This window comes from Falco punctatus, assembly GCF_963210335.1.
Source record: "Falco punctatus genome assembly, chromosome: 5".
Lineage (NCBI taxonomy): Eukaryota > Metazoa > Chordata > Aves > Falconiformes > Falconidae > Falco > Falco punctatus.
The window spans coordinates 6,182,801-6,210,256 of record NC_137584.1 but is presented as its reverse complement, the minus strand read 5'-3'; the positions used below and the strand labels follow the sequence as shown (position 1 = coordinate 6,210,256).

Genomic DNA, 27,456 nt, shown 5'->3' with positions numbered 1-27,456 from the left:
TATGTTTTGGATTCGGGGCTATGTTTTGGATTCGTGCCGGAAACAGCGCTGATAACTCCGGGATGTTTTAGCTGTGGCTGAGCGGGGCTTGCACAGAGCCGAGGCCTTTTCTGCTCCTCACTGCGCCCCAGCCGCGACCGGGCTGGGGGGGCACAAGGAGCTGGGAGGGGGCACCGCCGGGGCAGCTGACCCCAGCTGACCAAAGGGATGTCCCATACCACATGGCGCCACGCTCAGCATATAAAGCTGGGGGAGAAGGAGGAAGGGGGAACGTGCGGAGTGATGGCGTTTGTCTTCCCAAGTACCTGTCACACACGACGGAGCCCGGCTTTCCTGGGGATGGCTGAACACCGGGTGCCAGGGGAAGTGGTGAATGAATTCCTTGTTCTGCTTTGCTTGCGTGCGTGGCTTCTGCTTTACCTGTTAAACTGTCTTTATCTCAACCCACAAATTTTCTCACTTTCACTCTCCCGATCCTCTCCCCCATCCCGCTGGCGTGCAGAGTGAGTGAGCGGCTGCGTGGGGCTCGGTTGCTGGCTGGGGTTGAACCAAGACAGCCACTAATGCACTCCAGCCACAAACGCACCACCAGTTGCTGGGGCCACTCTAAAGCTAGTCTGAAGTAACAAATGCTGAAGCATGTATGATGTGGCCCTGTGGTTCTCAGCACTTACTGCTTTGCTCTGCAGAGATTGTGCTACCTGCGGATGTAGGCGCAGACACAGATACCAGAAGAAAAGTGAATTTATTGAAATAGTCTTTTAAGTTGTCTTTATATTTGTGTTAGCCATAGCCTCGGACTGTTACAGGATGGGAACTGGCTTTCTGCAGCTGCAAAACTGCAAATTCCACCACCATCTCTACTGCAGATAATGTTTGGTTAAACACCGTAAAAACATCCAGTTTTAGCTGATAATCTTTTCAGGAGCAAGTGTTAGCATCGCTGCTTTGAGCACCAGGTTTTATCACTGACTTTTGAAATTTGCTTTTGTAGAGAGAAACCTGGCACCTTCTTTCTTTTCTTTTAATCCCCAGAACTGTGGTGTTCTCCCTTCATTCCTCCCCACCTGCAACTGCAGAAGAACTGATTCTTGTGTGATTTATTGGGAAGCACAGAGGGGAATCTCAGTGACCCTAAGCTCACCAACAGCAACATGCTTCTGCTCCAAGAAGTGCCCTGAAAGCTTCTCATTCTGCAGCCTGTGGAAAAAAGCAGTCCTGTAGATTTTTGTTCTCTTGATAAATGTCTTGCTATAATTACTGAGCCTGAGGGCATTGATTTTTTAAAATGGGAATGCAGAAGACATATTAAGAAGCCCCATTAGCTGTGCTACTACAATGAAATCTAAGACTTCACAATGTCCTTTGCAAGATTATTTTGATGCCTGCTCCACTGACTTTCCCAAAGCATTTCCCACAGGTGATGCTGGGACTCATTGCACTGTACCTTTGTACACAGGCTGAGAATGTGGATGTAACCCTGCAGCTACTTGCCAGGTAACATAGTATCATCTTAATTTTACTGATAAGAGTGGCTTGACTGAGGTCACAGAGGGGAAAAAAAATTATGATCTTGATCTCATCGTGATTCTCAGCAGAGTACTCTCTGTCTGACACCTTAAACTGAAGGGAAAAAATTAAATCAGTTGAAAACCGGTGTAGCTTGTCGGCTCTTATCCCTCCATTCCCTGTGCCTTTTGAGCTTACTTGATTGCCTTTTAGGGACACAGCTTTTAAATTTAATTAAGGTGCTATTACTCTTTCCTCTGTCTGACATGGAAAAGCTTGAATTAATTGAGTATTGACTAACTGAACTAGTTACAGCAAGGCATCGCTATCGTACAACAGCATGCTCACTGGTGTGTGCAAGAGCTGGGGATGAACTTGGGACTCACTGGGCTGCTGCTTGTGGGCTGTAACCCCACCACACTTGAGGGAACTGCCACCTCCAGGAGCAAGCATGAGACCTGAAAGCGAGCTTGACTCTCTTGCTCTTGTTGCAGAGGGAAGTTGCCTCATCTGTGCTGCCTCTGCCTCCAGCACTCACAGCGTACCGCACTCACACGTTTTGTGTATACATATATATGTGCATATACCTGTGTATTGCATGCACTTTTAGGTGTATACATACTTATCTGTCTGGCTGGGGTGGAGTTAGCTTTCTTCACAGCAGCCCCTGTGGTGCTGTGCTTTGGATTTGTGGCTAAAAGAGTGTTTTAGCTGTCTGCTTGCACAGCCTCAAGGTTTTCTTTTTCCCACTCTGCTGCCCCAGCAGCTAGGCAAGAGGCACAGGCAGGAAGCTGGGAGGGGATGCAGCCCACAAAGCTGGCCTGAACTGGCAAAAGAGATATTCCATGCCATGTAACATCATGCTCAGCTACAAAAGCTGAAGTAGAGGAAGACGAGGGTTTGGCTTTGGGGGTTTTGTCTTCCACAGTAGCCATTGCTCGGAGACTGGGCATCCATCTGCTTGTGGGAGCTGGCGAGTCATTACCTTTTAATTGGTTGAGTTTTTTTCATTCTCTCCTTTACTTTTTAAACTGCCTACATCTCAGCTCACAAGTTTCCTTGCTTTTTCTCTTCCTTTCTTCTCCCCAGCCCACCGCAGGGGTTGGGAGTGAGCAAGCAGCTGTGTGGATGCTTTGCTGGTGGCTGGTGTCAACCAATACTGTTCTTTATGGCACTCAGCGTGGAGCTTGAGGAGGGGTTCGAGACAATGTCAGATCTGATCGGAGCATGCTAGACTGAATTTATAGCTGTGTGTGGTTGTGTGGTAGAGATTGCTGATGGCTGCTGTCAGCCTTTGCTGGTTGCTGTGTTTTGCCCAGGGGGACCTACAGGAAAGCTGGCCTTGAGCTTGGTGTTCGGCCCTTGCAGTGCCGTCCCACCGCTCCAGGGACCATCTCGTGGAGGCAGTTGGCAATGGCACCTTCCTCCTCTTCTCCCCAGGGGACAGGGCTTCCCAGCCATGCTGCAATGGACCCCCAGCTTCTCCAGCATCTCTGTGCAATGGGAACGCTCCTACTGCTGTGGGCTGTCAGCCTGGTTTGGAAGCTGGCCGCTGGCAGTGAGGGTAACGGAAGCATCCCCATGGCCCCTGCTGCCCACCACCCCCTACCACTGCTTTGGACCCCCAAGCCAGCCGTCCTGGGGCCTTGGTGGTGCCTGTGGGACCCCCTGGTGGGGGCTGAGGCCGAGGGGTGCGTGTGGGGAGGCTGATTCGCGGGTGGGAAGGGGTGCGGGAGGGCTTGGGCAGGTGCCTGCGGTGGGTTTTGCCCTCAGCGCCCTGGGAAGTGACAGCTGAAGAGGCACGGAGGCCTGCCGAGGTGGCGGAGCACCTGGAGGCTGGTGGTCTCCTCCACGCTGGGAAGACACAGCAGGTCCCGGCGCTGTGCTGGGGCCTGGCCTGCGCCCGCCAGGCCTTCCTCTGGCAGCCCCAGCGGGCAGGCCGCCTCCTGGCACCTGCCGGGGCATGGCGGCTGAGGCGGGGGCCGGCTGCCTCTGACACACACACTGCTTTGGCTTGTATGTTGCGTACATGCTTATGTGTCATATACATACCTACATCTGCCTGTATGTATGTTTTGCATATACATATGCATCCATATGCGTTTTGCCTATTCGTATACATATATATTGTATATATGAGTACATATTCGGGTACATGTACCTAGGTACAGTATGTATGCGTATTTATACATATGCATACCTACATACAGCCACAGACATCCCTGTATGTGGTGCGTGTGCGCATACAGATCTTCATGTCCACGTTGCATATATTCCTGTGCACCTCTGTAGAGGCAGACACCGTACGTATGTACGTTTTGCATGCGCACACACAGACATAGACGTGTTCCTCGGCGTGCCCCGTGCGGTGCGTGGCAGGGCCCGCTTTGCACCCGCACGGGCAGCCGCAGCCGCGGGGCCGCGCCGCGTCCCCATGGCAACGCCCGGCGCCCGCCTGCGGGCCGCCATCGCCGTTTGCCGCCGGCCGGGCCGGGCCGTGGCGGGGGTGGGGGCAGGTGACATCGGGACGTTTTGGGGTGCCGGGGGCTGTGGGAGCGCTGCGGGGTCCGTGTGTGTGGGGGGGTGCCCCGACAAGCGGCGGGGCCGAGGGCGGTAGCGGGGGAGCGGGACCCCCGCCCTGGTGGGGACGCGTTGCGGGACGCACCCGCAATCCGAGACCCGGCGGGACCCCCGCTGCCGGCCGTGCGGGACGGGATGGCCTGTCGCCGGGCCGGGAGCCGCATCGGGGACATCGTGCGGGAAATCAGGCAAGAATGCGCCACCCGGGGACACGCTGCTTCCGAAACCTTGGTGGCGTTCGTGGTAAGCGCGAATTAAATGTTTCGGGGTGTGGGGGGGTTGTTACTACATCTGGCCGCTCTAATCGCATCCAAATTCTGCTCCGGACCATAAAATATTAAGGTAAGTATGTATTGCTAGCACACAGATCAGAAGATTCAAGGCTGGGTGGCCATCGCTTGGCAGCTCAAAATGGTTTTTAAGGCTTTCATGAGGTTGGGGCTTAATTTTACACAAGGTGACCCATTCCCCTGACGTGCGGAAAACAGACTTCACAGCAATGAGATTGTAAAGTAGGTATGTTTACTCAGCGCTGGGCAGCACGGGGTGGGGGAGTCCCACCAAAATCATGCACGCCTTTTTAACGTTTTCAGACCTATTTATACGTGTTACATTTCTTTATAAAAACACACATAACCTTGGATACATTGATTATATTCAGCCTCCAGGCCACACCTCCACTGCAAAACATTGATTATAAGTAGTCAGCAAACATGCTACAATGGAAAACATATCTAAGTGACGCCAAGCGACTTACTTGCTACAACGGAAAAGCTAAGTAACGCCAAGTGACTTTTATGCGGACTCACCATGACATACAACTCTTAGCAACTTAAAAGCATTATATGTGCAGTATTGATTAAGTATGTGCTTGTTTATCAGGCTAGGATGCCTTGGCTCACCTCAGCGCCGCTGCCTGACACTGCTCGGGCAGAGTGGCGTGGAGCGAGGGCAGAAGTGGTCCTTGGGGTCAGAAACGGGCCCTGGGGTCAGAAATCGGCCCTGTGGTCTTCAGACGGCAGCTCCACGGCAGCCGGCCCAGTCTGGGGTGGTGGCAGCCGAGGCTTTTCAGGCTGACGTGAACTTTGAAATATCTCAGTTTCTGATTGCCCACACTGAGAAGTTTCAAAGGGGCAGGGCATTCAGTATAGGGTCCTAAAAACCTGGAAAAGTAATTCCTCTGAAACGCTACCTGCTCAAATATAGGGCCCTGAAAGGCTGCAGGTCCTGAGCCCTGGGAACTCTTTGAACTCCGACTCAAGAGTTCTCCCTCGGTTTTCTTCTACAGGCAGATAAAACTTTTTTTGTCTTTCTAAAGTGAAAAAGAGAACTGTTGCCAAGTTTTAATAACATTTCTTCTTACTCCCCTAAATGAACAAAAAGGCATGACTTGTAGCTGAATGTTTATTGCAGCAGCTATGTTTATTCTTTGAGGTTTACCTCTTCCCTCTTTTGTGATGGATTCTTTTGTTTGTTTCTTTGTTTAGACAGGGGCTGGTAGTATAAATGAGCTGAATATTTGAAAGAGTGGGCTTGGATCCCACTTAAACTAAGAATTAAATGGAATCAATCTCAGTGTTGTCCCTGGTAGACGACTATAAGTATCCTAAAAAACTTCATACACTTCGGCATCTCTTCTTAGGAGACACAGCACCACTGTAGAAGAAAATCTGAAGGCATCTGCAAAGCTGTGTCTGAAGAAAGATAGAGTGAGGTTCTTTATTGATGACAAGGAGCAGTATCAGCTCTTGATAAACTTGTATATGAATGTAAATTGTTCACAGCAGTATTGTTAATCTGGCTTTTTTTTTTCCTAAAGGTGTCACCTTGGCTTTAAAAAAATACATTGGGCTTAAAAGCAGTACTAATCAGTTCAGCATGAAACTTTCAACGAATAAAAAACTTGTACAAGTGGCTGACAAGATACCCAGCATGCATACAGGTTGCAAACATGCACATATTTCCCTGTATGCAGAACACTATGAATTTTTTATCCAAATGGTAAACATTTATACTGATGCACATAATTCCAACATATGTTTATAAACAACCATTACGAATTTTTATAAAAATTTTACTTAGAAAAATATTTTTCCAGGAAATTTTTAAAGGAGCTGTGTTTAAGTATTTCTCTGCTAAGTTTGCATCACAAATAGGTATTTTTTTCCCACTTCTGTACTGGAACTGAGATTAAAACTGGCAACACCTGAAATGAAGTAGCTTGGTTTCATTATCAAAGATTGAAAAAAGAATAGTAAAGAAATTTTGACTGCATCTGAAATTTTCCAGAAAACAAAAGGTTAGTTTCAAAGAGTATATGTCGAGATGTAAATTAATAGCTTTCTTTTGGCAATCTCTAGGTGAAAGCTGTTGTTTTAGATCCAGGAAATGACTTTAATGTGGATCAAACCTTTACAAAAAAAGATGTGCAAGATCTTATCCAGGTAATTCTGACATGAAGTTGAGAGTTTGTACTATAGCATTATTTGCTACCTGTTCCTGTAAGTGAAATGCCACTTTTTTTTTTTTTTTAATATGAACACTTTCAAAGTTTTAATGCTACTTTATTCTCATGATTCTGTAGCTAAAGACTGGACTATGTGTTTCCTCATGTAAATAAATGCCTTATACTTGTAAACGCCTTATATAGAGAGAATGGTAGCAAGGAGGCTCTACAGCTGTTGTGAGACCTGTAGCATCGTCACTGTTGAGTTCAGATATTTCCCCAGTAATGAGAAAGAACTCACTTTTCTGTCTCTCTTCTTAGCTCTGTGTTACCAAACTGCTTGACACAACAAACCCATCCCTGAGCACAATGAAGATGCAAGTTTACTTTGATACGAACTATGCAAACCGAGGTAATTTCAAATATGTTTTCCTAGAAGAAGTTGATGGCTGAGTTAAGAATTTAATAGCTCTCTTTGCAGGGCTAATAATGATTCCTGTTAAATGACTGCTGGTAGCAAAGCAAAATAAAAATCCCTGGAGAAATGTACTATATAGGAATATGGTGCCTCAGTATGGATATAGTAGGGGAAAAAATATGCATTAGATTTGAGAGTACACTCATGCTGTCTGAGAGATTTACTGATTGTAATGAATTAGCTTGAGAACAATTGTGTTTTCGGGTGCAGTGGCTAGCTACCTTCAGCAAGAAAAACTTGTGCTGCACCTGTGTATCTGAAAGAGAACCAGTACGCAGAACTGCACTTGTATCTGAAAGACAATTTGATGTTTTATCAGTATCCCTAATTGAGAGATATAAGCAATCTTGAGCAATCACAGTTTTAACCAAGTATGTTTCGGTCTCATCGGTGGTAATTTCACATCGTCTGAGAATGGGAATGTGGAAGAAAAATGAGATGGGGAAAATGTCAGATCTCAATGGGACAGTGAGTGCTGGCCAGGACGTGGAAGACACAGAACAAGTGTAGACAAAAAATAAACATTTCTGTGTGGGCAGGTCATGAAAATGTTTTTTCTTATTGGCATGGGCTAAAAGCCAAAATCAGTAATGCTAGGAAGCTGCTCCGAAGTCTTCTAGACTCAATAAACTCAGTAAGCTCAGTAAGTCCAGTAAGATTCTGAGATCCTGGGTAGTGTTCAGACGTGGGTATGTAACTTAAGGTGTGTATGAAAGTGAGTGAGTGAGAGTGAGAGTGTGCGTGTGTGTTTGTTTGTTAGGTCCTACTGCAGTCAGAGGAGTCCAGAGAGCCAGAAACTTGGTGCTTAATTTGGTCTGAATAGTTCTCTGGACTTTACTTACTGATGTTGATCATGCTAATCATGTTAAACTCCACTGTTAATTATAACGATATGGTACCTTGAACATCTTTTCCACATATCTGTGCTTCAGAAACCTTAAGTTGGTGCTCTGACTGTGGAAATGATTTGCACCCTCTGTAGAACCCCATTCCCAAAGAATTTCAATAGGACTTTCTAACTGTCCTTCTTTCCTAGCTGAATTACTCAGTGAGCAGCACCGTGTTCTGGAGGGAAGGCTGGCTCCTGTGGTCAGAGATATCACAGATAGTCATCCTCGTGTGCAAGAAGAAATGGAGAATGTGTATCGAAAGATTGTTAGCTATGTGCTGCTAAGCTCTGGCCTGGGATCCCCAACAGATATTGAGGTTGTCAGGGAGGTAACAGGTCAGTAAACTCCCAGCTGTGAAACTGGGGTATTCTTTTTGAAAAATAAAATTTCCCCTTCTCTTTGCTAATCTGTAGATGTAGGTTTGGTAAACTGTGATGAATGCTTACTATCCAAACTGTCACTGCTCAGCCTTGAAGTCTAAATTTGCTATGGATTTCCTACTTTTTGCAGTTATTCAGGAGAGGGTATTTTGGCTGGTTTAATGGTTTTCTTTTCTGTTCCCTCACACTGAGGGTTTTCTCACCATTTGTAACGCTTGTAGCTGCCCTGCAGAGTGTATTCCCTCAGACAGAGGTGATTACTTTCACCTCCCTCAGTAAGAAGAGCAAAGAGCAACAGCTGAAAAATCTTGCCATGCTAGTCACGGGAATTCAGTTGTACAACAAGGAATGCGGGAAAGGAGGAAGCAGCATTGATGACTGTAAGTAGACAACTGTATTTGGGCTGTATATTCCCAATGAAGTCTTCCCGGCCTCCCCTGGAGTGGCTCCAATAATATCCCATCTCTCTAGATAAACAGCTTTGACGCAGGGTCTGTAAACCTGAAAGGGAAAGTACATATTTGATATCGTTTATAGGTTTCTATGTAGGGTACTACTTTTTAGCTAAGAGGGAGCCTTATGTGGTTGATGTGGAGGGATTAGATGTATTAACTTCATGCACTAATTGACCTCATGATAACTTGTTCCCTGATCCCTTTCCATTAAGTGAATTAAACATATAATGTTTGCCTTTAAAAGCAGTTAATTAAAATCTTGAAAGGACACTGTCAATCCAATTACATTTTTCTGTTGAGTATGTGTGGTGAGAAGGGATAGAAGTCGCTGAGGCATTATCTGTATCCTGGTAATTTAGAGTAGCCTCTTCAGATTCTTAACGTGTTCTCAAAAATCTTTTGCATTTTGAATCTTTCTGCTTCTTTAATAAGCAAAAAATGTCAATGGCTATCCTGAAGTTTTTCAAAAGCTTTATTCAGAGTAGGGCAAGACTTTGCTATTCCTCTTATTTTCTACTTTCCCCAAAAGCCACATTATTTCTGGTAAGTTTAAAAGTAATAATCAAATAAATGACTGGTCAGTGGAAATGTGTTGGTGAATATGCACATAGTACTGTAGGTCAGCATGGAGACTTCTTTATCAAAAAGGTCTGAAGCCCAAGTTTAAGGGAAAACATTTTGTTTTAAAACACCAACGTTTCTGGAATACGGGACATACCTGTGCTGGAATACAGCACATACCTCTCGATAAGGAAATTGTGCCTTATTGGAAAGCAAAGGACTTGCTTAGCTAGACAGTGTTTTAAGTAAAGTATTATAAGTAGGAAAAATAACATACCTACCACATCAGAGAAAGAAGAAAGCAACTTACTAGATTCTGGTGATTATTTTTTTTTCCTCACATGCTAAGCAAGGCATTGTTGTTTTTCTGTTTTCATAATATATCCTTTCCCACAAATGTCACCTTTCTATGTTGTGGCTGGCTCTACTCTAGGTTCATTGGGCCTGAGTTACAGTGTGAAGAAACATTCAGCTGTTGTGGTTATACAAAAGGCTTGACTTACATCTTGTCGTCTTTGTCACTATAATATCTATGGGGTTTGTAATTGATTAAAATAGATATTGTGATTGTTAATCCTGTTACATTTGTTACAGACTTCTTTGCACTGAGCTGTTTGCATATGACTTTTGAATAGATGGAAAAAACACAGCATAAGTGCTATTAGACCAGGAGATAAAGTGGATGCCTGTATGCTTAAGGATGGTAGTTAGACCGCTAGAGCCTTAAAGTGTTAGCAGTAGTCTCGCTGGGATAGGGCTCCACCTTGGCATTTTACCCTGCTTCCAAAAAAGTGTATCAGCCAGGCGCTAAGCTTTCTTCACCAGTGGTTAGACCGCTTGTAATACCTGTGCAAATTTACTTCCAATTCTAGCTGTGTTAAATCTAGCCTTTCTGTGCTCACAGCATTTTGAGTAGACATACCTCAAGCCTAATTACTGCACTGCTACTTGACAATGTTGCTACCATTAAACATTCAACACGCGTAACAAAGGGCTGTATTGTGCACTTAAAGAAAGTGGCTGGCCTTCTTATCCTATTTCCTTGCATAGATGTCTGCTTAAAGCAAATAACAAAACATATCAAAACATTCAGTGTAATGGTTGTCCACTGTCGATAATGAAATTTTAAAGCAAAAAATATTATTTTTGGTATATTTTATATCAGCTAAAATATGTTTTTTTGACCTATGCCATTTGGGGGAATTTGTGGCGTTTATAAGTACTAATGCTGAATTTTAATAACTGCATAGGCATATTTTTTCATGTAGTATCTACCTTCTGTTTTTAATAATAATCCTTGACTCATTCTTAGAGCATTGTTAGATCTCAAAGTGCCCAGGAAACGGGAGGCCTATTATCATTATTAGTATTTTACAAATGAGGAAACAGGATTGAAACCTGTGCAGGTTGGCTAAACGCAGGACCATGTCAGTAGTAACAACTGAACTACATCTACTATAAAGCAAGTTTTCTCACAGTCCTTGACTGTGGTATTTCCACACCTGTAATTCTGACTATCTGGAACCACTTGACTAGTGAGATACAGTTGTTGAATCTAGTACACAAATATTTGGAAATGCATGAATATAAGGACAAAATTAAGAAATCAGAATTTTATTGAAAGACTACTTTGCTCAAGTACAGCACTTTAACCATTTGCTAATGATTTAAATAATTATATTTATATGTATCTCATATTTATTCTATACAAATAGTGCCAGCCATTCTGAGTGAAGCCATTCCATCAGCTACATGGATGGTCGATGAAGGTCTTAATACTTGCCATACACTAGCCCACCAGTACACGGCTCTGTTGGAATCCATGCTGGAAGACCTACACAGATACGTGCAGCTTAGTTCTTTTAAATTAAAAGAAGCACTGTTCCATGTGAGACAATATGAGGCTTTCCTTTGCATCCTTCTGGTGAGATACCATCATATTATATCCTGTGAGCTTTCGTTGCAGATGGAATGTATTCAAATTACCTACTTGTACAGGACAGAAATATAAGAAAAATGAATCTGAAGTAAATTAAATAAAATTTATCTCTATATATAGAATCATAGATTGTTGAGGTTGGAAATGACCTTTAAGATCATAGAGTCCAACCATTAACCCAGCACTGCCAAGTCCACCACTAAACCATGGCTCTAAGCACCACATCTGCATGTCTTTTAAATGCCTCCAGGGATGGTGATTCAACCAAGCCCCTGGGCAGCCTGTTCCAATGCTTGACAAACCTTTTGAGGAAGAAGTTTTTCATAATATCCAATCTAAACCCCCTCTGGACAACTCAAGGATATTTCCTTTTGTCCTATCACTTTTTACCTGGGAGAAGAGACCGACCCCCACCTGCCTACAACCTCCTTTCAGGCAGCTGTAGAGAGCGATAAGGTCTCCCCTCAGCCTCCTTCCCTCCAGGCTAAACACCCCCAGTTCCCTCAGCTGCTGCTCATCAGACTTGTGCTCCAGACCCTTCCCCAGCCCCGTTGCCCTGCTCTGGACACGCTCCAGCACCTCAGTGTCTGTCTGGCAGTGAGGGGCCCAAACCTGAACCCAGGGTTCGAGGGGCGGCCTCACCAGTGCCCAGTACGGGGGGACAGTCACTGCCCTGGTCCTGCTGGCCACACTGTGTCTGGCACAAGCCAGGATGCTGTCGGCCCCCTTGGCCACCCGGGCACACTGCTGGCTCATGTCCAGCCGGCTGTTGACCAGCACCCCCAGGGCCTTTCCCCCAGGCAGTTCCCAGCCACCCTTCCCCAGGCCTGTGGCGCTGCCCGGGGCTGGTGTGACCCAGGGGCAGGACTCTGCACTTCTGCTTGTTAAACTTCATACAACTGGCCTTGGCCCCATCGATCCAGCCTGCCCAGACCCCCTGCAGAGCCTTCCTGCCCGCAAGCAGATCAACACTCCCCCCCAACCAGGTGTCATCTGCAAACTTACTGAGGGTGCACTCGATCCCTTTATTCAGATCATCGATAAAGACATGAAACAGGACTGGCCCCAGTGCTGAGCCCTGGGGAACACCACTTGTGACCAGTCACCAACCGGAGTTAACTCCATCCACCACCACTCTTTGGCCTCGGCCATCAGCCGGTTTTTTACCGGGTGTAGAGTGCACCCATCCAAGCCCTGAGCAGCCAGTTTCCCCAGGAGAATGCTGTGGGAAACGGTGTCAAAGGCTTTGCTAAGGCCCAGGCAGAGAAAACATCCACAGCCTTTCCCTCATCCGCTAGGCAGGTCACCTTGCCATAGGAGACCAGGTCCGTCAGGCAGGACCTGCCTTCCATAACCCCTGCTGGCGGGGCCCGATCCCCAGTTGTCCTGCACATGCTGTGTGATGGCCTCAGGGTGACCTGCTCCACCACCTTCCCCGGCGCTGAGGTCAGGCTGACAGGGCTGTCGTTCCCTGGATCCTCCTTCCAGCCCTTCTTGTAGATGGGTGTCACATTTGCTGACTTCCAGTGAACTGGGACACCCCACCCACCCCTGGTTTGCCAAGACCGCTGATCGATGATCGAAGGTGGCTCGGTGAGCTCTTCTGCCAGCTCCCTCAGTGCCCCTGGGTGGATCCCACCTGGCCCCATAGACTTGTGTGTGTCCGAGTGGAGCAGCAGGTCACTGACCATTTCCCCTTGGGTTACGGGGGCTTCGTTCTGCTCCCCATCCCTGTCTTCCAGCGCAGGGGACTGGGTACCCAGAGAACAACTGGTCTTACCGTTAAAGACTGAAGCAAAGAAGGCACTAAGTACCTCAGCCTTTTCATCATCGTTTTTGACTATGTTTCCCATCACATCTGATAAGGGATGGAGATTCTCCTTAGACCTCCTGTTGTTGCTAATATATTTTTAGAAACATTTTTAATTGTCTTTCTTGGCAGTAGCCAGGTTAAGTTCTATCTGGGCTTTGGCCTTTCTAATTTTCTTGCTGCATGACCTCATGACCTCCTTGTAGTCCTCCTGAGTTGCCTGCCCCTTCTTCCACAGGTTATAACCTTTTTTTCCCACCGAATTCCAGCCAGATGTCTCTGTTCAGCCAGGCTGGTCTTCTTCCCCACCAGCTCGTCTTTCAGCACATGGGGACAGCCTCCTCCTGCACCTTTCAGATTTCCTTCTGAAGAACGCCCAGCCTTCCTGGACCCCTTTGTCCTTCAGGGCTGCCTCCAAGGGGCTCTGTCAACCACGCTCTGAAACAGGTCAAAGTCTGCCCTCTGCAAGCCTAAGGTAGCGGTTCTGCTGGCCCTGCTCCTTACTTATCCAAGGATTAAACCTCTTATCGTTTTGTGATCGCTATGCCCAAGACACCCTCCAACCATCACATCACCCACAAGTCCTTCTCGGTTTACAAGCAACTAATCCAGCCGGGCGCCTTCCCTAGCTGGCTCCCTCACCAGCTCTGCCAGGAATTATCTTCCACACACTCCAGGAACCTCCTAGGCTGTTTCCTCTCTGATGTATTGTGTTTCCAGCAGATATCTAGTAAGTTGAAGTCCCCCATAAGAACAAGGGCTAAAGATCTTGAGACTTCTCCCAGCTGCTTGTAGAATATTTTGTCTGCCTCTTCGTCCTGCTTGGGTGGTCTGTAACAGACTCCCACCACGATACCTGCTCTGTCATACTGAACTTGGACCTAACTTGTGGGGTTTGGCTACTGTCAGGTGAAAGACAAAATGGATTGATTGTTTGCTGCAGTATGACTATGCTTTCATTTAATTTCTGAACCAAAATTTCCTTTTTTGGTTTAATTTCACTAACAAAAGACTTAAAAAGTAGGACTTTTCCCTTGTTTGAATACTGATACTCACTCTGCCTCAAAAGGCGTGAGAGAAAAAAATTCCTTGTCCAATCCATAAATATCTCAGTTTTAGCCTGCAGATATCTCCACCACATATGGAGTCATCAGAAGTCTTTGAAGAATACAATTTAAATTCTTGAAACTTGTTTCATTTACGATGAATTTTTCATTTGTCTTTTGAGAAACGGCAGGGTTTTACTAGTCTTTCCTGTACGTCATAAAGCTGAGGGAAAAAAAAATCTTTTAATTTTTTTTCCAGTTCTCTTCACTGTAAAAATGTATATGCTTTCTATAAAAATTACTAGTATATGTTTGAGAGAAGCACCTGGCTTTATACCTGAACACTTAAGGAAAAATATATTTTGTTGAAAGTTAGGGTGCATTTTGTTCCTTAAAACAGTTATATGAAAATAGTCAACTGAAGAGATCCAAGTAAATACTTATTACTAAATACTTGAATTTTTTACTGTCATGCTTCTTAGCTGAGGTTTTCTTTCCAGTCTGATGCAATTACAAGTGCTCAAGAAGTTGAAAAGATGAAGGTGCAGTTTGCAACAACAATGGAGCAGTTGAAAAACACAGTGCAGAATAAGGTTTCCACAGATACCAAAGAAGTTTTTGTAAGTATTTTGAATGGAAAACCTATTTCTTCTTACTTATAAAAAATTACTGAAGTATTACAAAATACTTTGCCAGTGCATTTTTGCATAGTTTGCGTTAAGAAAAAGGCTACATTATTTCCTCTCTAACAGAATCTGTGATTTTTGAAGGGGCAAGTAAGTTAAAAGACTTGACCTCAAAGTAAAAGAAAAGCAAGGTACAAAAAGGGAGAGAAGGAATTAAATGGTATATTATGGTAAGTGTTTTGAGTAATCTGTCAGTATTTGTAGATTTACAATGATATTTTCCTGTTTTATGTAAATATTCTCTCCTGTTCCTTGCAGAAACTGTTAGAACAGGTGACAAATAATAGCACATCAGAGTGTGATTCTTTTAAAGTCCCTCCAGAGAGCAATTCTTGTAATTACAGTGTGACTACCTGACCCCATTTTTCTAAAGAAATCAGGTTTCTGTGATGGAGGTTTCAGCCTCTTGGCCCCTCCCAACGGCTTCTGAACCTGCTAGCCAGTTTCAGTTAAATTTGTCAGAGTCCAGACATCTCAAAATATATAATTTTCTACGAGTTTTGTGAAAAACCAAGCAACTAGAGAGACACAATTACAGCCCTCCTAAGATGGGGTCTGAAATGGGAATGCCAGAATTCCCTGCTGGTTTGTGTGGTGCCTGGCCAGCGAGCAGCCACATACCTCTACGAAACAGATTTTCAGTAGTGTTTCACCCTTGGTTGGGAGCTACAGGACATGGGAGGGAGGTGTTGGAGGAAGAGGGAATGAGTGATGCAAACTGCAGGTATTGTGAAGGAAGGTGCTCGATGACCCTGTGAAAATCTGGGATTATTATGATGGCGTGGTGTAAAGGAAATGGGAGAGCAGTATGTCAGAGAGCAGCTTCACCTAATTTGCTTTTTGTGGTCATTATTTTGGTGATATGTCTGTATTTTAATTCTTGGTAGTTAGCTGTTGAACTAGCATACAGTCCATACATATGTTAGGTTTTATTTCATCCTTCTAAACAAATAGCTAGAAAGCAAAATAAAGTCTACTGTGGAGGAGGGAGGAAAGAAGATCATGCCCCTACCACCTACTCAGCATATTTTTTTACACTTCCACTAAGGGCATCTGAGCTGGAAACTCATGGAACAGCACTTTAACTGAGGTACATCTCAGATGTGGTCTGAAGCTTCCGTTTTTGTGTGTTTGTGATTTTGTAAGCCAGATGTTCTCATTTGGAGAACATTTCCCCTCCTCGTCCAGCTACTCAAAGCATTTTTTTCTCTTCTGTATCTTCATGGGGCTTAAGTGACTGATACACATTACCATTTTCCTTAGAAGCTGCCTGCTGTTTGATTTCTTCCTAGATTTTCTTCTCTCTTCAGGTTAGTTAGTTGTTTTTTTCTGCTGAAGACAAAATATGTAATGTCTTTTGATTTTAGGTCTTTTGCAGGTAGAAGTTTCTCTACTAACACGCCATTTAAATGTGTTAAATTTTCTTGTCTTCAGCTAGCTGCTGAGAAGCTGGATCCTCTACAATGTAGAGAAGCAGGGTGTTCTGGCTTTAAAAAACTGCAGGATATGGCCTATATTTGTAGTAAACATTTATTTTAGGAAACACAGTAGATTTCATTAATATTCTTTTTTTATTCTAGTAAGAATTATTTCAGTCTTGCTGCCCTTCCTTTAGCCTCTTCCATTTTTGTAACCATAACATTTCCACAGTGTTAGTGATGCCGATGAATTCTAGAGCTAACTCTGTTGTCTGTTCATATAATCATGTTGTTAACATGCATAAAATATAATGTCGTTAGTGTGCATTTCAGATTGGTGAATCTCCTCCCATAAATGCTGTGTGTGTTTAGGTAAACAGGGTGCATTTTAACATCACTTGCCATTGAAGACAGCTCTTAGAAACTGTAGGCTGCTTCTGTATGTGTGTACACGTGTTTGTCAGCATCACTGCTGGGAATGGCAGCTTCCAGTTTTGTCCTGAACCCCGTTACCACTCCGAAGAGGCTTGTACCCCATTAATTTGACACGCGTGATGGCTGGGAGCTGTGGTACCAAGTCGCTCTGGAAGCAGGGCAGACAAAATAACAAAACCTGATAGTTTGTACATACAGGTGTGGGTTTACTTCATTTGGTAATTAACCAAGTGCATTTCTTCTGGTCCTTCTTATTCCTCTATACCTTATTTTCAGTTACAAAACTGTACTGTCAGTGAAGCACTCAAGTGCAGGCATGGTCTCAGAGTAACGTATTTGGGAAAGGCTCTGGAGTAAAATGTAGGCAAGTACCATTCTGGCCTGTGGGCCGGCACGCTGGATGCACGAGCTTTGGGCACAGGTGATGGGAGCTCCTCTTAAAATGCCCACGAGTTACCCTGGGGTGGAAGCCCCGCTTTGCTCATAGCAGGGATTGTTGTGCACAGCACTTGGGTTACACTGCAGACATAAAACAAATCTGGATTTCAGATCATTTTCTTTATTTTTCTAGCCTCTCTTTGTTGCACTTTCTAACCTCTGGACCAGCTTTCAGAATGAGATGCTACTGCTAAGCTTCCTCACAAATATGACTAACGATCTGCAACAGTTCTTGGAAATCCACTCACAGCTTTTTACTGAGGAAGTACTAACATCTCTTCTGGAAGGAGTGACTGTGAAAAGTGATGAGGAAAGGATACGAGAAACCATGGGTACTGAAAGTTATTTGTTTTCCTTCGTTTTCCAAGATTTTGTGGTTAGAATTTTCTTTACAGAAGGTGCTACATAATCTAAATTTGCACAGTAAATTAAAATATGTCTCATGTGGATTTATTTTTCATGTAGCATAGTTTGGGCTTTTATCTTTATGTATAAAATTAAAATATAGCTACTAGATACAAACACGCCTTATAAAAATGGCAGGATGATCAGAGGTTATTTCTACTTTTTTTAAAATATATTAATGTTGTTTGTATCTTTTTATACCTTTCAGAACTTCCGAAATGAAGAGGGGAATAAAAAAGCTAATTTAACAGGGCTTTGGTTATTTGTTTGTAAGATTGTATCCCTAGCAACCAAGTTATACTCCAGGGGATTTGTAATGCATGAGTGGGTGAAAACAAAATAGAAGAATAAGATATCACCTTCCTGTTGTTGTCCCCTGTTTCCAAAGAAAACTAATGATACTGAAAAAGGTTCCTGCAAGACTAATTTTCCAGTAAGATCTCTCTTAAGGCAGGGCTTGTGGGATCGTGGCACTGCAGGTCATCCTGTGAAGAAGACCAGAGTCATCTGGTTATCCTGTAACATTACTATATTTTAAACATCTGATGTTTTGTTACTGAAATTGTTCTTTTGTTAAACCTTAGGAACCAGAGTGAATGTTTCTGATTTTAAGAACCAAGAATGGCTTTTTCCAGAGACTACTGATAATTTTGATCAGTTGCTAATCCAGTACCATGGTTTCTGTGCACATGCAATTGGTGTGAAAGGGCTCACCCTCCCAGGTATGCTTTGCAGTTAGGTCTTTTTCATACTTTGTATGTACACGAGATCTAGGGAAAATGTAAAGACATGTTCTGAATGCATCCTCTTATGTCAGAGCTGGAGCACTGTCTTTCCATGTTTGTAATTTTCACCCCAAATAACTTATTTCCCCTGTTAAAGTATTTTCCTTTTAAAAATACACAAATAAACTGCTCTAAATAGAAAGCAGGAGGGCTTCAAGAGAAAAGCAGGCACAAGCAAGCAGAGGCAGAAACAAGATGGGACGGATAAATGTTTCCTCCTGCTATGTGTGCATCTGTATAACCTACACTGCAGCTGAATGCAGGTTTGTTTACTGTTTTGAATGCTTTAATACAGGCGTAGGAAAATGGTCGCTCCTTCTGTTTTGTGTATCTGTGTGTTGCAAACACATTTTTCATGCCTACATCGTATGCGTTTTTACATAGTCATTATAAAGTATTAAAAATCCTCTCTGGAAAGAATGGAAAAGTGCACTTAGATTGTCAGCTGATCATAGGAAATTTTTAGTCTCTTTTAGGCTCATTTGTCTTGAAAGCAAGCCTTATTTCAGCTTCCCCATCAGTTCATGATTTATGTCTCCCTATCCTTTATAGAACCTATCCATACAGAATCTTTTTAAACCTCAGGAGCTTGGGAGGAAAATATTGCCATTACTTGGCAGTATTAAAAAATAGTTATTTTAATGGCAGTGTAAATTACTTATGCTTCTTCAGTATTGCATATTAGAACAACTGTCCTGGACTGAAGGTCTCTCTAGTCCTGTATCTGATTTCTGGGTGTGGACAGTCATGAGAAATCAAGCAGGAATGATCCTTCCTTAATTATATCCTTCCCTGTTACAGCAGTTAGTGGTTATGGGATTTCCTTAGATGTTGAGTCTGTAACCTTCTGTTGAATAATCCTTGATAGACATTTTTTCATTTATTTAATTGCTTTTTCAATCCATTTAGAGTTTGCCATGGGATATTCTTATTGTCAAGAGTCCCACAATTATAATTCTATATAGTATGAGAAGGTACCTCTTTTTGAGATGGTTTTAAGCTCTGGCTTGATAATTACATCAAAGACCTGATAGTCTTTCTTTTAGGAAAATTAGCAAATAGTAATTTTATACAGCATGCAATTTGTGGTTTTATAACCCTGTATCATATTGTTTTGTTTCTTTTGCTTCCTTTTAATGCTGAAGAGACCTCTTTCTTTTAACCTCTTCTTCTGTGAAAGGTATTCCAAGCCTCTGGTCACTCCCAACTCCCTTCATTTCACTTTTTCTTATTTTGTTGTTTTGAAACAAACTGTAGTATTACAAATGTAGCATATAGGTTGTTACAATGTTGGTTTTCTTCTCCCCCTCTGTTTGCATCCTAATAATTCCTGACATTCTTTTTGCTTTTTTGATTGCCACTGAGTAGTGCCATTGAGTATTTTGAAGGCACTGTCTGTAATGATTCTAGGTCTCTCCTGGGCAATGACAGCTGAAGCAGAGCCTGCCACTGTCCTCGAGCTAGATTTGTGTTTTCCTATATAAGTTATCTGGCCTTTATTGACATTTCATTTTCTCTGTTAATTTATTGTCCAGCTTCTCAGCTGCTTCATCTGCTTCTTCAGTAAATTTCAGTGTTACACCCTTTGGTATAAACGCACTGCTGATCTACAGTCACGTATTTGCTGGAAATTATAGGGGACACATTTGTGGGTATGGGCTGTTGTCTTACGCCTTTGCTATAGGTGTTTTATCTGTTGTTTTTTGGACAGACATGCACTAAGGCATGCTGGATGTGAACTGATCAAAAGCAGTTCTACAGACCTAATGAAACAGATTTTTCTGTATTTAAAAAACCTTACTCTCAGGGATTTATTCTGATTTCAGAAAAAAAAAGGAAGTGAAACTGACTTGAGGGAAACACAGAATCTTGATTACAAATGTCTTTTGTATAGGGTATCGTGCTGTTCACTATTTTATTTATGTGGGGTTTGTTTTGGGGTTTTTGTTTTTTCTAGGAAATCCTGCTATTGGGATTTTGAAGCACAAGGAGAGATGTTATGTGTTCAGTTCCAAAGAAGCTGCATACATCTTTGCTCAAGATCCAGAGAAGTTCATTCAACTGAATATAGAAAAAGCAAAAGAACATATAGAGCTAATTCAACTGCTCGAGCTTCATCATCAGTTTGAATACCTTGCTCCGTATGCACAGGTACACATTGCCCATGCCTCTTGCTGAACAGCTGTGTGTCACTGGTTGGTCTGTCCTTTCTAGAACATAAAAAGAATAGATGGTACACACCTTTAGGAAAGAAGTATAATCATCTGCCTATCATATAAAATGTCCATCTTTTCCAGGTCTTCAGAGTGCTGATAAGAAACATTTTCCCTTAATCTTGTTCTCACCTTGTCTTTTCATAGGAGAATATGTAAAGCCAAAGGATTCCGGCAGCTGTAAAAGCTGTTTGTCCTTAGCCTAGGAAGATCCTGTGTCTGATATTTCTTTTCCTCATTTTTGCAGAAGTAGCTTAAAGGGACAGTAAATAAATGCAATAGAAGATAAGCCAGATAGTGTATTAACTGGAACTTTAGCTTAGCAGTTCATCAGTGTGTGCTGGATGAGGGTGTAGTGATATCTGGGGACAGAAATTGTGGAATATATTATAAAATCAAAGAGGACTCATTAATAATGAGTATGACAGTGCTACTGTGTGAAATCCAAAGACTTGAACTGAATTGAATCCACAGACATTCTCTGTGATCCATTGTGAATTCTAGGTCCCTGGCATTGGAAAGAATCTAGTCTTGAACTGGCCCTTGGTGAGAAAGATATAGTTTATAACCTGGCTCTGGCAGAGATGTAAACACTTCTAATTATGATTTGTGATTTTCAGTCCATTCATAAACACAAACTGAGGTGCCTGCATCATAAAATACTGGTGGTTGTGGTGAGACCCCTTTTTACCGAAATCCAATGATTAAGCACTCATTTGGAATGTGGGAGTCTGCAATTCAGCTGTGGTCTCTGCCTAAAGAGTTTTCTATCAGAAATTAAATCCATCAAATACTTAATGGTTTCTTCTTTTTAGTGGGTCAGGAGGAACAAACATTGCTGAATGTAAAAATCATTATCCACTCATGGTTTGAGAGTTTGCAGATTTCTATTTGCTTTTTAAAAGCAGCATATCCCTATGCTATTTTTCTTAGATATCTGTATTCTTCTCATTAATGCCTTGCTTGCGTTTGATGTTTGGGTTTTGTTGTTTTTTATCCAGGCCAGAAATGCAGACAAATATTTGATGAAACCAACCACAAAATGTGACAGTAGCACTCAAACTGATACTCATATCTTGCCTCCAACTATTGTGACATCCTACGAATGGAATGAATGGGAACTGAGAAGAAAAGCTCTAAAATTGGTTTGTATTGTTATTACCGGATTTTCACTGTTGGACAAGGTTCAGAATAAATTATTCTAAACTTTTGCTCCTTGCAACATAAATCTAACCATATTCAAATGTTACAAGTGTCTCAGTATTTTTCCCCAGGTGTTTTCTCTCCATATTTCTAGACTTTCTTATTTTCTCACTTTTTCCACATTTTTCCCCAGTTTTTTGAGCAGTGCTTTCACTGCTAAATCTATTCATTCCAAATTTTTCCGTTGCCTTCTTTAAGTAATAAAGTTGTTGATTAGCATTGAATTTTAAAGTTGTTTACGCTCAAATAAATAGAACAGGTTGAAGATATTGCTATATACTTTCTCTGTTAAAAAAAAAAAAAGGTTGCAGAAGGGTTTGGGTCAGGCAAAACTTTATTGCCAGTTGAGCAATTTATATTAATATTCATCACCATCAAATGAGAGGAGGAAAACTGTAGTAACTGGCAGAGAGGATGGTTAGGAATACCTTTGGATGGTTTGGTGTTTGACCCTGCAGAAGCTTTCTTAGAGCTAACTTACCCATCTTTGAAAGGTATCAAAGCATGAGGCTTTTTTTTTGTGTGTGTGTGTGTAATGAAATACTTTTCTTTTTATTCTGATTCTTCATATTTGCTAAAACCAATTCTGCTTTTTTTCGGGAAAAAAAAATTAAATAAATCATCTTATGTAGGATTGGAGAGGTAAGAAACAGAGTAAGTAGGTTTTCTTTTGTATATATAAGCTAGAGGAAATGTTTTTATACTATCAAAGCTAGAGGAAATGTTTTTTATACTATCATGATGATTTTCTGATGGATTGGAAATCACAGTCTGTGCACAGAAGGCTGGCCACATAGATAAAAGCTTTTCAAGTAACAAAATATATTTTAAAGCTTCTTTCTAGAGCTCGCCAGCACATGCCAGTTGTGAGAGTATAGCATCGATTTTTCACAATTCAATCAAAATGAACTTGTGAGTACAGGGAATATTGCAGTTACCAATATCAACTGGACACAGAATACTGCAGGATTGTTTTTTCTGTGAACAGATGCACTAAGGAGGCCTGTGATCTGCTGTGCAGCCCATTTCCTTTCTGTTTTTCTTTTTGCCATGAAATCTCCAACATTACAAAAGAAAACCAAAATTCTGGACGGAGAAGTCTTGCCAGTGTTAACTGGCTTATAAAGAATTCTAAGTAATAGCTGTTACTGAGGTATATAAAGAAGCTAATTAGGGTTACAAGAGGCCTAGCTAAAAGCCTCCTTTGCTTCTGTAATGGACAAAAGTACATAAATAAATGTAAGATGTGGTCAGTGGTTTGTCCTTAGCGTAAGCAAATGTGGGTGTTTTCCAGTAGCTGAGCATGAAGACCATTCACAAGCAAATTTGTAGCTCATTAGTTTGAAATATTTAAAGAAAGTACTTGAAAGTACTGAGGGTGTTTTAGCCTCAACTGTCCATATGGGACATTAGTGATGCTGAGTTGAAACAAAAAATCCCAGATGCGTGCAGAAATCTTTTGTCTACAGTGACTATGCTGAATTTGTATATGGAGGTGATACAACATTTAGAAGCAAAGTGGTAAAATAACGGAAATAGCTTACCAACGCATCTGTGAATTTGATACGTTACAGGAGCATCGGACATATCTGCGGGTTTTGTTAGAAGATGAGCTCAGATGCCTTGGGTTTTTCCTGTTGTTCATACTTAGCCAGAAAACTTGTAGTGATATGAAGTGTTAAAATATGACACCTAGTTGATGTTAGAAGTAAAATTTTCAGCTCACAGTTGTTTCTCTGTGCAAGGATAGTTCCTTGCAATAGCATACATTCAGTTTTCAGGAGGGATAAACTTAACAGAGAAACAGTATCTCATGCCTGCTCTTGTTTTAATTGCCATTAAAACACTCAGAAGGAGAAGACTAAAATATTGTCTTTCTTCTTTTGCTGTCTCTTCTCTAAGTTCCTTCTCATTCTTTTCTGTATTTTCCTTGATGACACTGTACATAAGATCCAGTTGTAGATTAAGATAGCAAAATGTGTCTACATGTAGATGCTTTAATTTCAGTTTCAGTTGAAAGAGACCTAGCTAGTTGAGTCTACAGAATATTTTGACTCACCCTGATGCAAACACCAAATCTGGCCAACTTAATGGCTCTCCATCTTCCACTGACTCCAGTCTTCACTGACTGGACTGGACTCCAGGGACATTCTTGTTTACATGTAAGGGTCCGGATCCCATGACATGGGACTGTATTTTGTATATTTTGGTGACAACGTTATGTCATATGATTTAAAGTGGTTTATGTCGTTGCTGACATAGAAGGCTCAGTGGAATAAGGAACATTTTGTTGATATTAACACTTTGTGAGAAGAGATTTTGTTCTATCTACAGCAGTTTCTATGATTAAACAGAGCTTTAGTCATAAATTACCCTAACTTTTGCCCCTTGCAAAAAGGGGTTAATGAGAGGTGCCTTGAAGGCAGGCATTTTTTCCCTTTTATCTGATACTTTGTGACACCAGCCCCCACAATTCATCACATTTGGTAGAAACCAGGCAAAGATTTGATCCTGTAGCTGGGTTATCCACAATATTCAGGATCTTGAAACTTGATTTTAGGTTGCAGATGCCCAAAGAGATGTATCCAAGCCTGGTATCATATTCAGTGTGCTTTCAGATTGATAGAAATTAATTGGAAGCACTGGAAGAGCTTACCATGAAAACAACTGTTTATTCTAACAAAATAAAGGCTTCAGCATTTAACAAAATTTGAAGCACAATGACCAAAGGAGAATATAAAAGCTGTAAGAGGCTGACATAAAATTGTGTGGGCTATGTACAGTGCTGTTCACACATCCTGTTCATAGAAGAGTTATCAAATCACAGTTGCAACCGTGTAATGACAGTAGGGTGAATTGGGCCATGTTCCAGGTCTGTGAAGCACATAGATGTAGAATGTAAAAATGCACCTAAGTATGCACTAGTGCTAAAATGTTTAAACAAAATTTTGCTTAATCTGATTCTTTTTGTGTCTTTAGGCCAATTTGCGACGCAAAATAACTCATGCCATGCAGACTGATCTCAGCCATATGAGAAGAGAGAACTCCACCCAAGTGTACTTGCCAAAAGATGTTAGCACTCAGACTAAGCGTGACAACTCAAGCAATGTACCCAGACCACAGATTTTCCTGAAAGGTCTCCGAGGAGGATCCACTCCTACTACTCATATGGTCAAAGTAGACTTAACAAGAGCAGCAGATGAAACCTAAGTGAAAATGAGTAACCTGAAGATACAGATTTGTATTGATGTATATATAAAACTCTCTGCATATATCTGAATTCAGATACAAAGGATTTTATTGTGTCTTCCAGGAGCAGTTGATTTATTTCATTTATCTGTTGGGGCTGCTGGCTGGCATGAAATGGTAGAAATGATAAGCCTAAAGCACCCAGGTTTTAAACAGCAATTTAGAATCCAGATATTCCCAAAGACGTTAACTTAAACTAACATTTAAATATGTAGTGTGTGTTCTAGGATTTTCTTGAAGTTTGAATACAATGATTGCTTGCAGAAACACTGCCATTAAGAGCGATGTCTTTGGTACATGAAAAGTATAATGTAAGACAAATAGGTTTTATAAGATATGGGGCCAATGCTGCAGCTCCTACAGGGACATAATTCCCATTGGTGTGAAATAAAACTGATCCCAAGAGTCACCCACATGTCACCGCTCCACCCTTAGAGCAGAATCATCAGGAAGGTAAAACCAGCAAACTGCAGTCACTCTAGGTCCTTGGGCTTGTCCATTTGTGCTGTTAACACAAGTGTCCTTGCATGGTAACAGGCGTTACGAGTGTAGGCTGAGGCAGGGAGATGGAGAAGAGGGAATCTATCTCAGACGGCTCTGGCAGCCTTTTACGTCTCTACTAATTTCTGTGTTCATTAGCTAAACACTGAAAACCATGGGAACTTCAGGAACCTTTTCGAAAGCTGTGTTTCACTTGTGTTTGAAAAACTAAAGCACAGCAGGAAAAGGTTTTCAGCTTTATTTCATTGTGGCGAGGAAATATGTGCTAGGTCTAATCAACACAACTGCAGCTAGCGTTTGTTTGTGAAAACCTGCACCATTTGAGCTTTAAGATGAAACATCGTCTCAAATGAAAGTAGGGGGTACTTTAAAACAGAGATACTTTTCGCAACAACAAAGAGCTCCACAAGTTATTATCTGCAAAATGTCCAGGTGTGCAACTGTGATTGCATAGGGTGTGCTGAGGTTTCTAAATCTTTTTTGGTCAGGTGCAGCACGGTGCAGCATGATTTCCCAGGTCATTGTTACACAAGCTCGTGACAATAGAGATCGAAGATTCAAGCTGCTGGGTGATTTTTCTGTGGCATTGTGCAGGACAGCATTCTCTTTAACTGTCTCCAAGGTATCTGGCTTCGTTTTTTAAAGTTACACAGCTGGGACAAATTTTCAAGGCATTATTAAAAAAAAAAAAAAAAAAAAAAAGCAGGAAGGGAGCATGGAGAGAATTTAGCTAAATGGTTTTCCACTAGGTGATTTTCTTTTGCAAAAACAAACTAATCAGTAGCAGCCAGATGTGCTGCTCCTTCATGTTTTTAAATTATGAGCTGGCACCATTTTTCAGATTTATTAAAAAAAATATGAATGCTTTTACCAGATGCAGCTTTTTTTTTTTAAAGAATACCCCATTGCTGCTTTATTAAATACGTTTGCTGTGATTGATCTCTGTATTTTTATCATCATTTGCTTTGAACCTTTTATGTTAAAGTTCTTATTTTGAACCAATAAACCAGTATTTCAAGAATCCGTAAGTACATTTATTTAAGAGGAAATTGATGAGCAAAAAATCCATTTTATCCTACTTACTCTGTTGTTTTCCACTAGAGAAGGTGCTGCAGTATTGTAAAATACTGGGCAATACAATTGTAATTAAATCTTAGTTTCAGCAGGGTAGAAACATGTCGGTACCTACGAGCTTACTCCTGGCAGTGTGAAAGATGTGTGTGAGATTCCTGCGTGTTTACTACCAATCAGATAGTTCAGAAAAAAAGGAAAGGTTACTTTTCAAAATGGCTTTACTCATGTGAAAGGGGAGGCAACGTTCAGGCCGTGCCCGGTTGAACTCGAGCTGGTTTTCCTTCGAGCCTGGCTCTCCCGCGGCGCTGAGCGCTGCGGCTACCCGGCTTTGGGGCTGTTCAACGGGCCGCTCGGCACGGCCACTGGCCCCCTTCGCCTTCACGGCTGGGTTCGGCATTTTCTTCTTTCCAGGTGCTGCTGCTCGGGGAGCACAAGGCAGATACACAGGCAGCAGGCGGCGCGCAGGCTGCCGCGTACCTCACTCGAGTTCCCGAAGCTTTCCTCCAGCCTCCCTCCGCTCCTGGCACGCAGCAGCACCCTCGCTGCAGCCACCCGGCGCTCTGGGGACTGTCACTGCTGCCGCACAGGCTGCAGCCCCGCCGCGCTCCCGGCCCCCCGCGGCGGCCCTGCGCCGGGGCCGGGGCTACGGGCGGGCACAGCGCCGCGGGGGCGCAAGAGGGCGGGCAACGGCGGCGGGGGCGCGCCGGCTCGGCAGCCGTGGCGGTAGCACCGTGGGGTCCGCCCGGCCCTGCCGCTGCCCTCCCGCCCGGGGCGCGGCCCCGCTCAGCCCCGCGCCGTGCCGCGCCCACCGCTCCCCCCCGGGGCCCGTCCGCCGCCGGCGCGCACCGCTGCCCTCGGACGGCGGTCGGGCTGGCGCCGCGGGCAGTCACCCGCCGTGACCCCCAGCACAAGCGGCACCGCGCGGGCCCGCCGGGCGGCAGCCTGCGCCCGGGCC

At 43.0% G+C, this 27,456-nt stretch overlaps 1 protein-coding gene across 2 annotated transcripts; it reads left to right on the top strand.

Annotated features, from left to right (window-relative positions):
* CFAP206 (cilia and flagella associated protein 206) lies at nt 1–27,034 on the top strand. Of its 2 annotated transcripts, none has more exons than XM_080389362.1 (12): nt 1–4,332; nt 6,450–6,533; nt 6,857–6,947; nt 8,050–8,238; nt 8,505–8,663; nt 11,015–11,223; nt 14,595–14,714; nt 17,205–17,403; nt 18,061–18,198; nt 20,219–20,412; nt 21,476–21,619; nt 24,657–27,034. In XM_080389362.1, exons 1-12 carry the CDS (start codon nt 4,225–4,227, stop codon nt 24,885–24,887), a joined length of 1,866 nt encoding a protein of 621 aa, XP_080245488.1. In that variant the 5' UTR covers nt 1–4,224; the 3' UTR covers nt 24,888–27,034. The 2 variants fall into 2 exon arrangements, with proteins under 2 accessions (XP_080245488.1, XP_080245487.1); XM_080389361.1 differs by having other exon boundaries at nt 14,577–14,714.
* Nucleotides 27,035–27,456: the final 422 nt, after the last annotated feature.

Excerpts from the sequence above, each read along its gene's own strand:
- CFAP206 (XM_080389361.1), top strand. The coding sequence starts at position 4,225 with ATGGCCTGTCGCCGGGCCGGGAGCCGCATCGGGGACATCGTGCGGGAA. Across the intron at positions 8,664-11,014 it reads AGGAAGCAGCATTGATGACT|TGCCAGCCATTCTGAGTGAA; the intron begins GTAAGTAGACAA and ends CTATACAAATAG. Across the intron at positions 20,413-21,475 it reads ACCTTGCTCCGTATGCACAG|GCCAGAAATGCAGACAAATA; the intron begins GTACACATTGCC and ends TTTTTTATCCAG.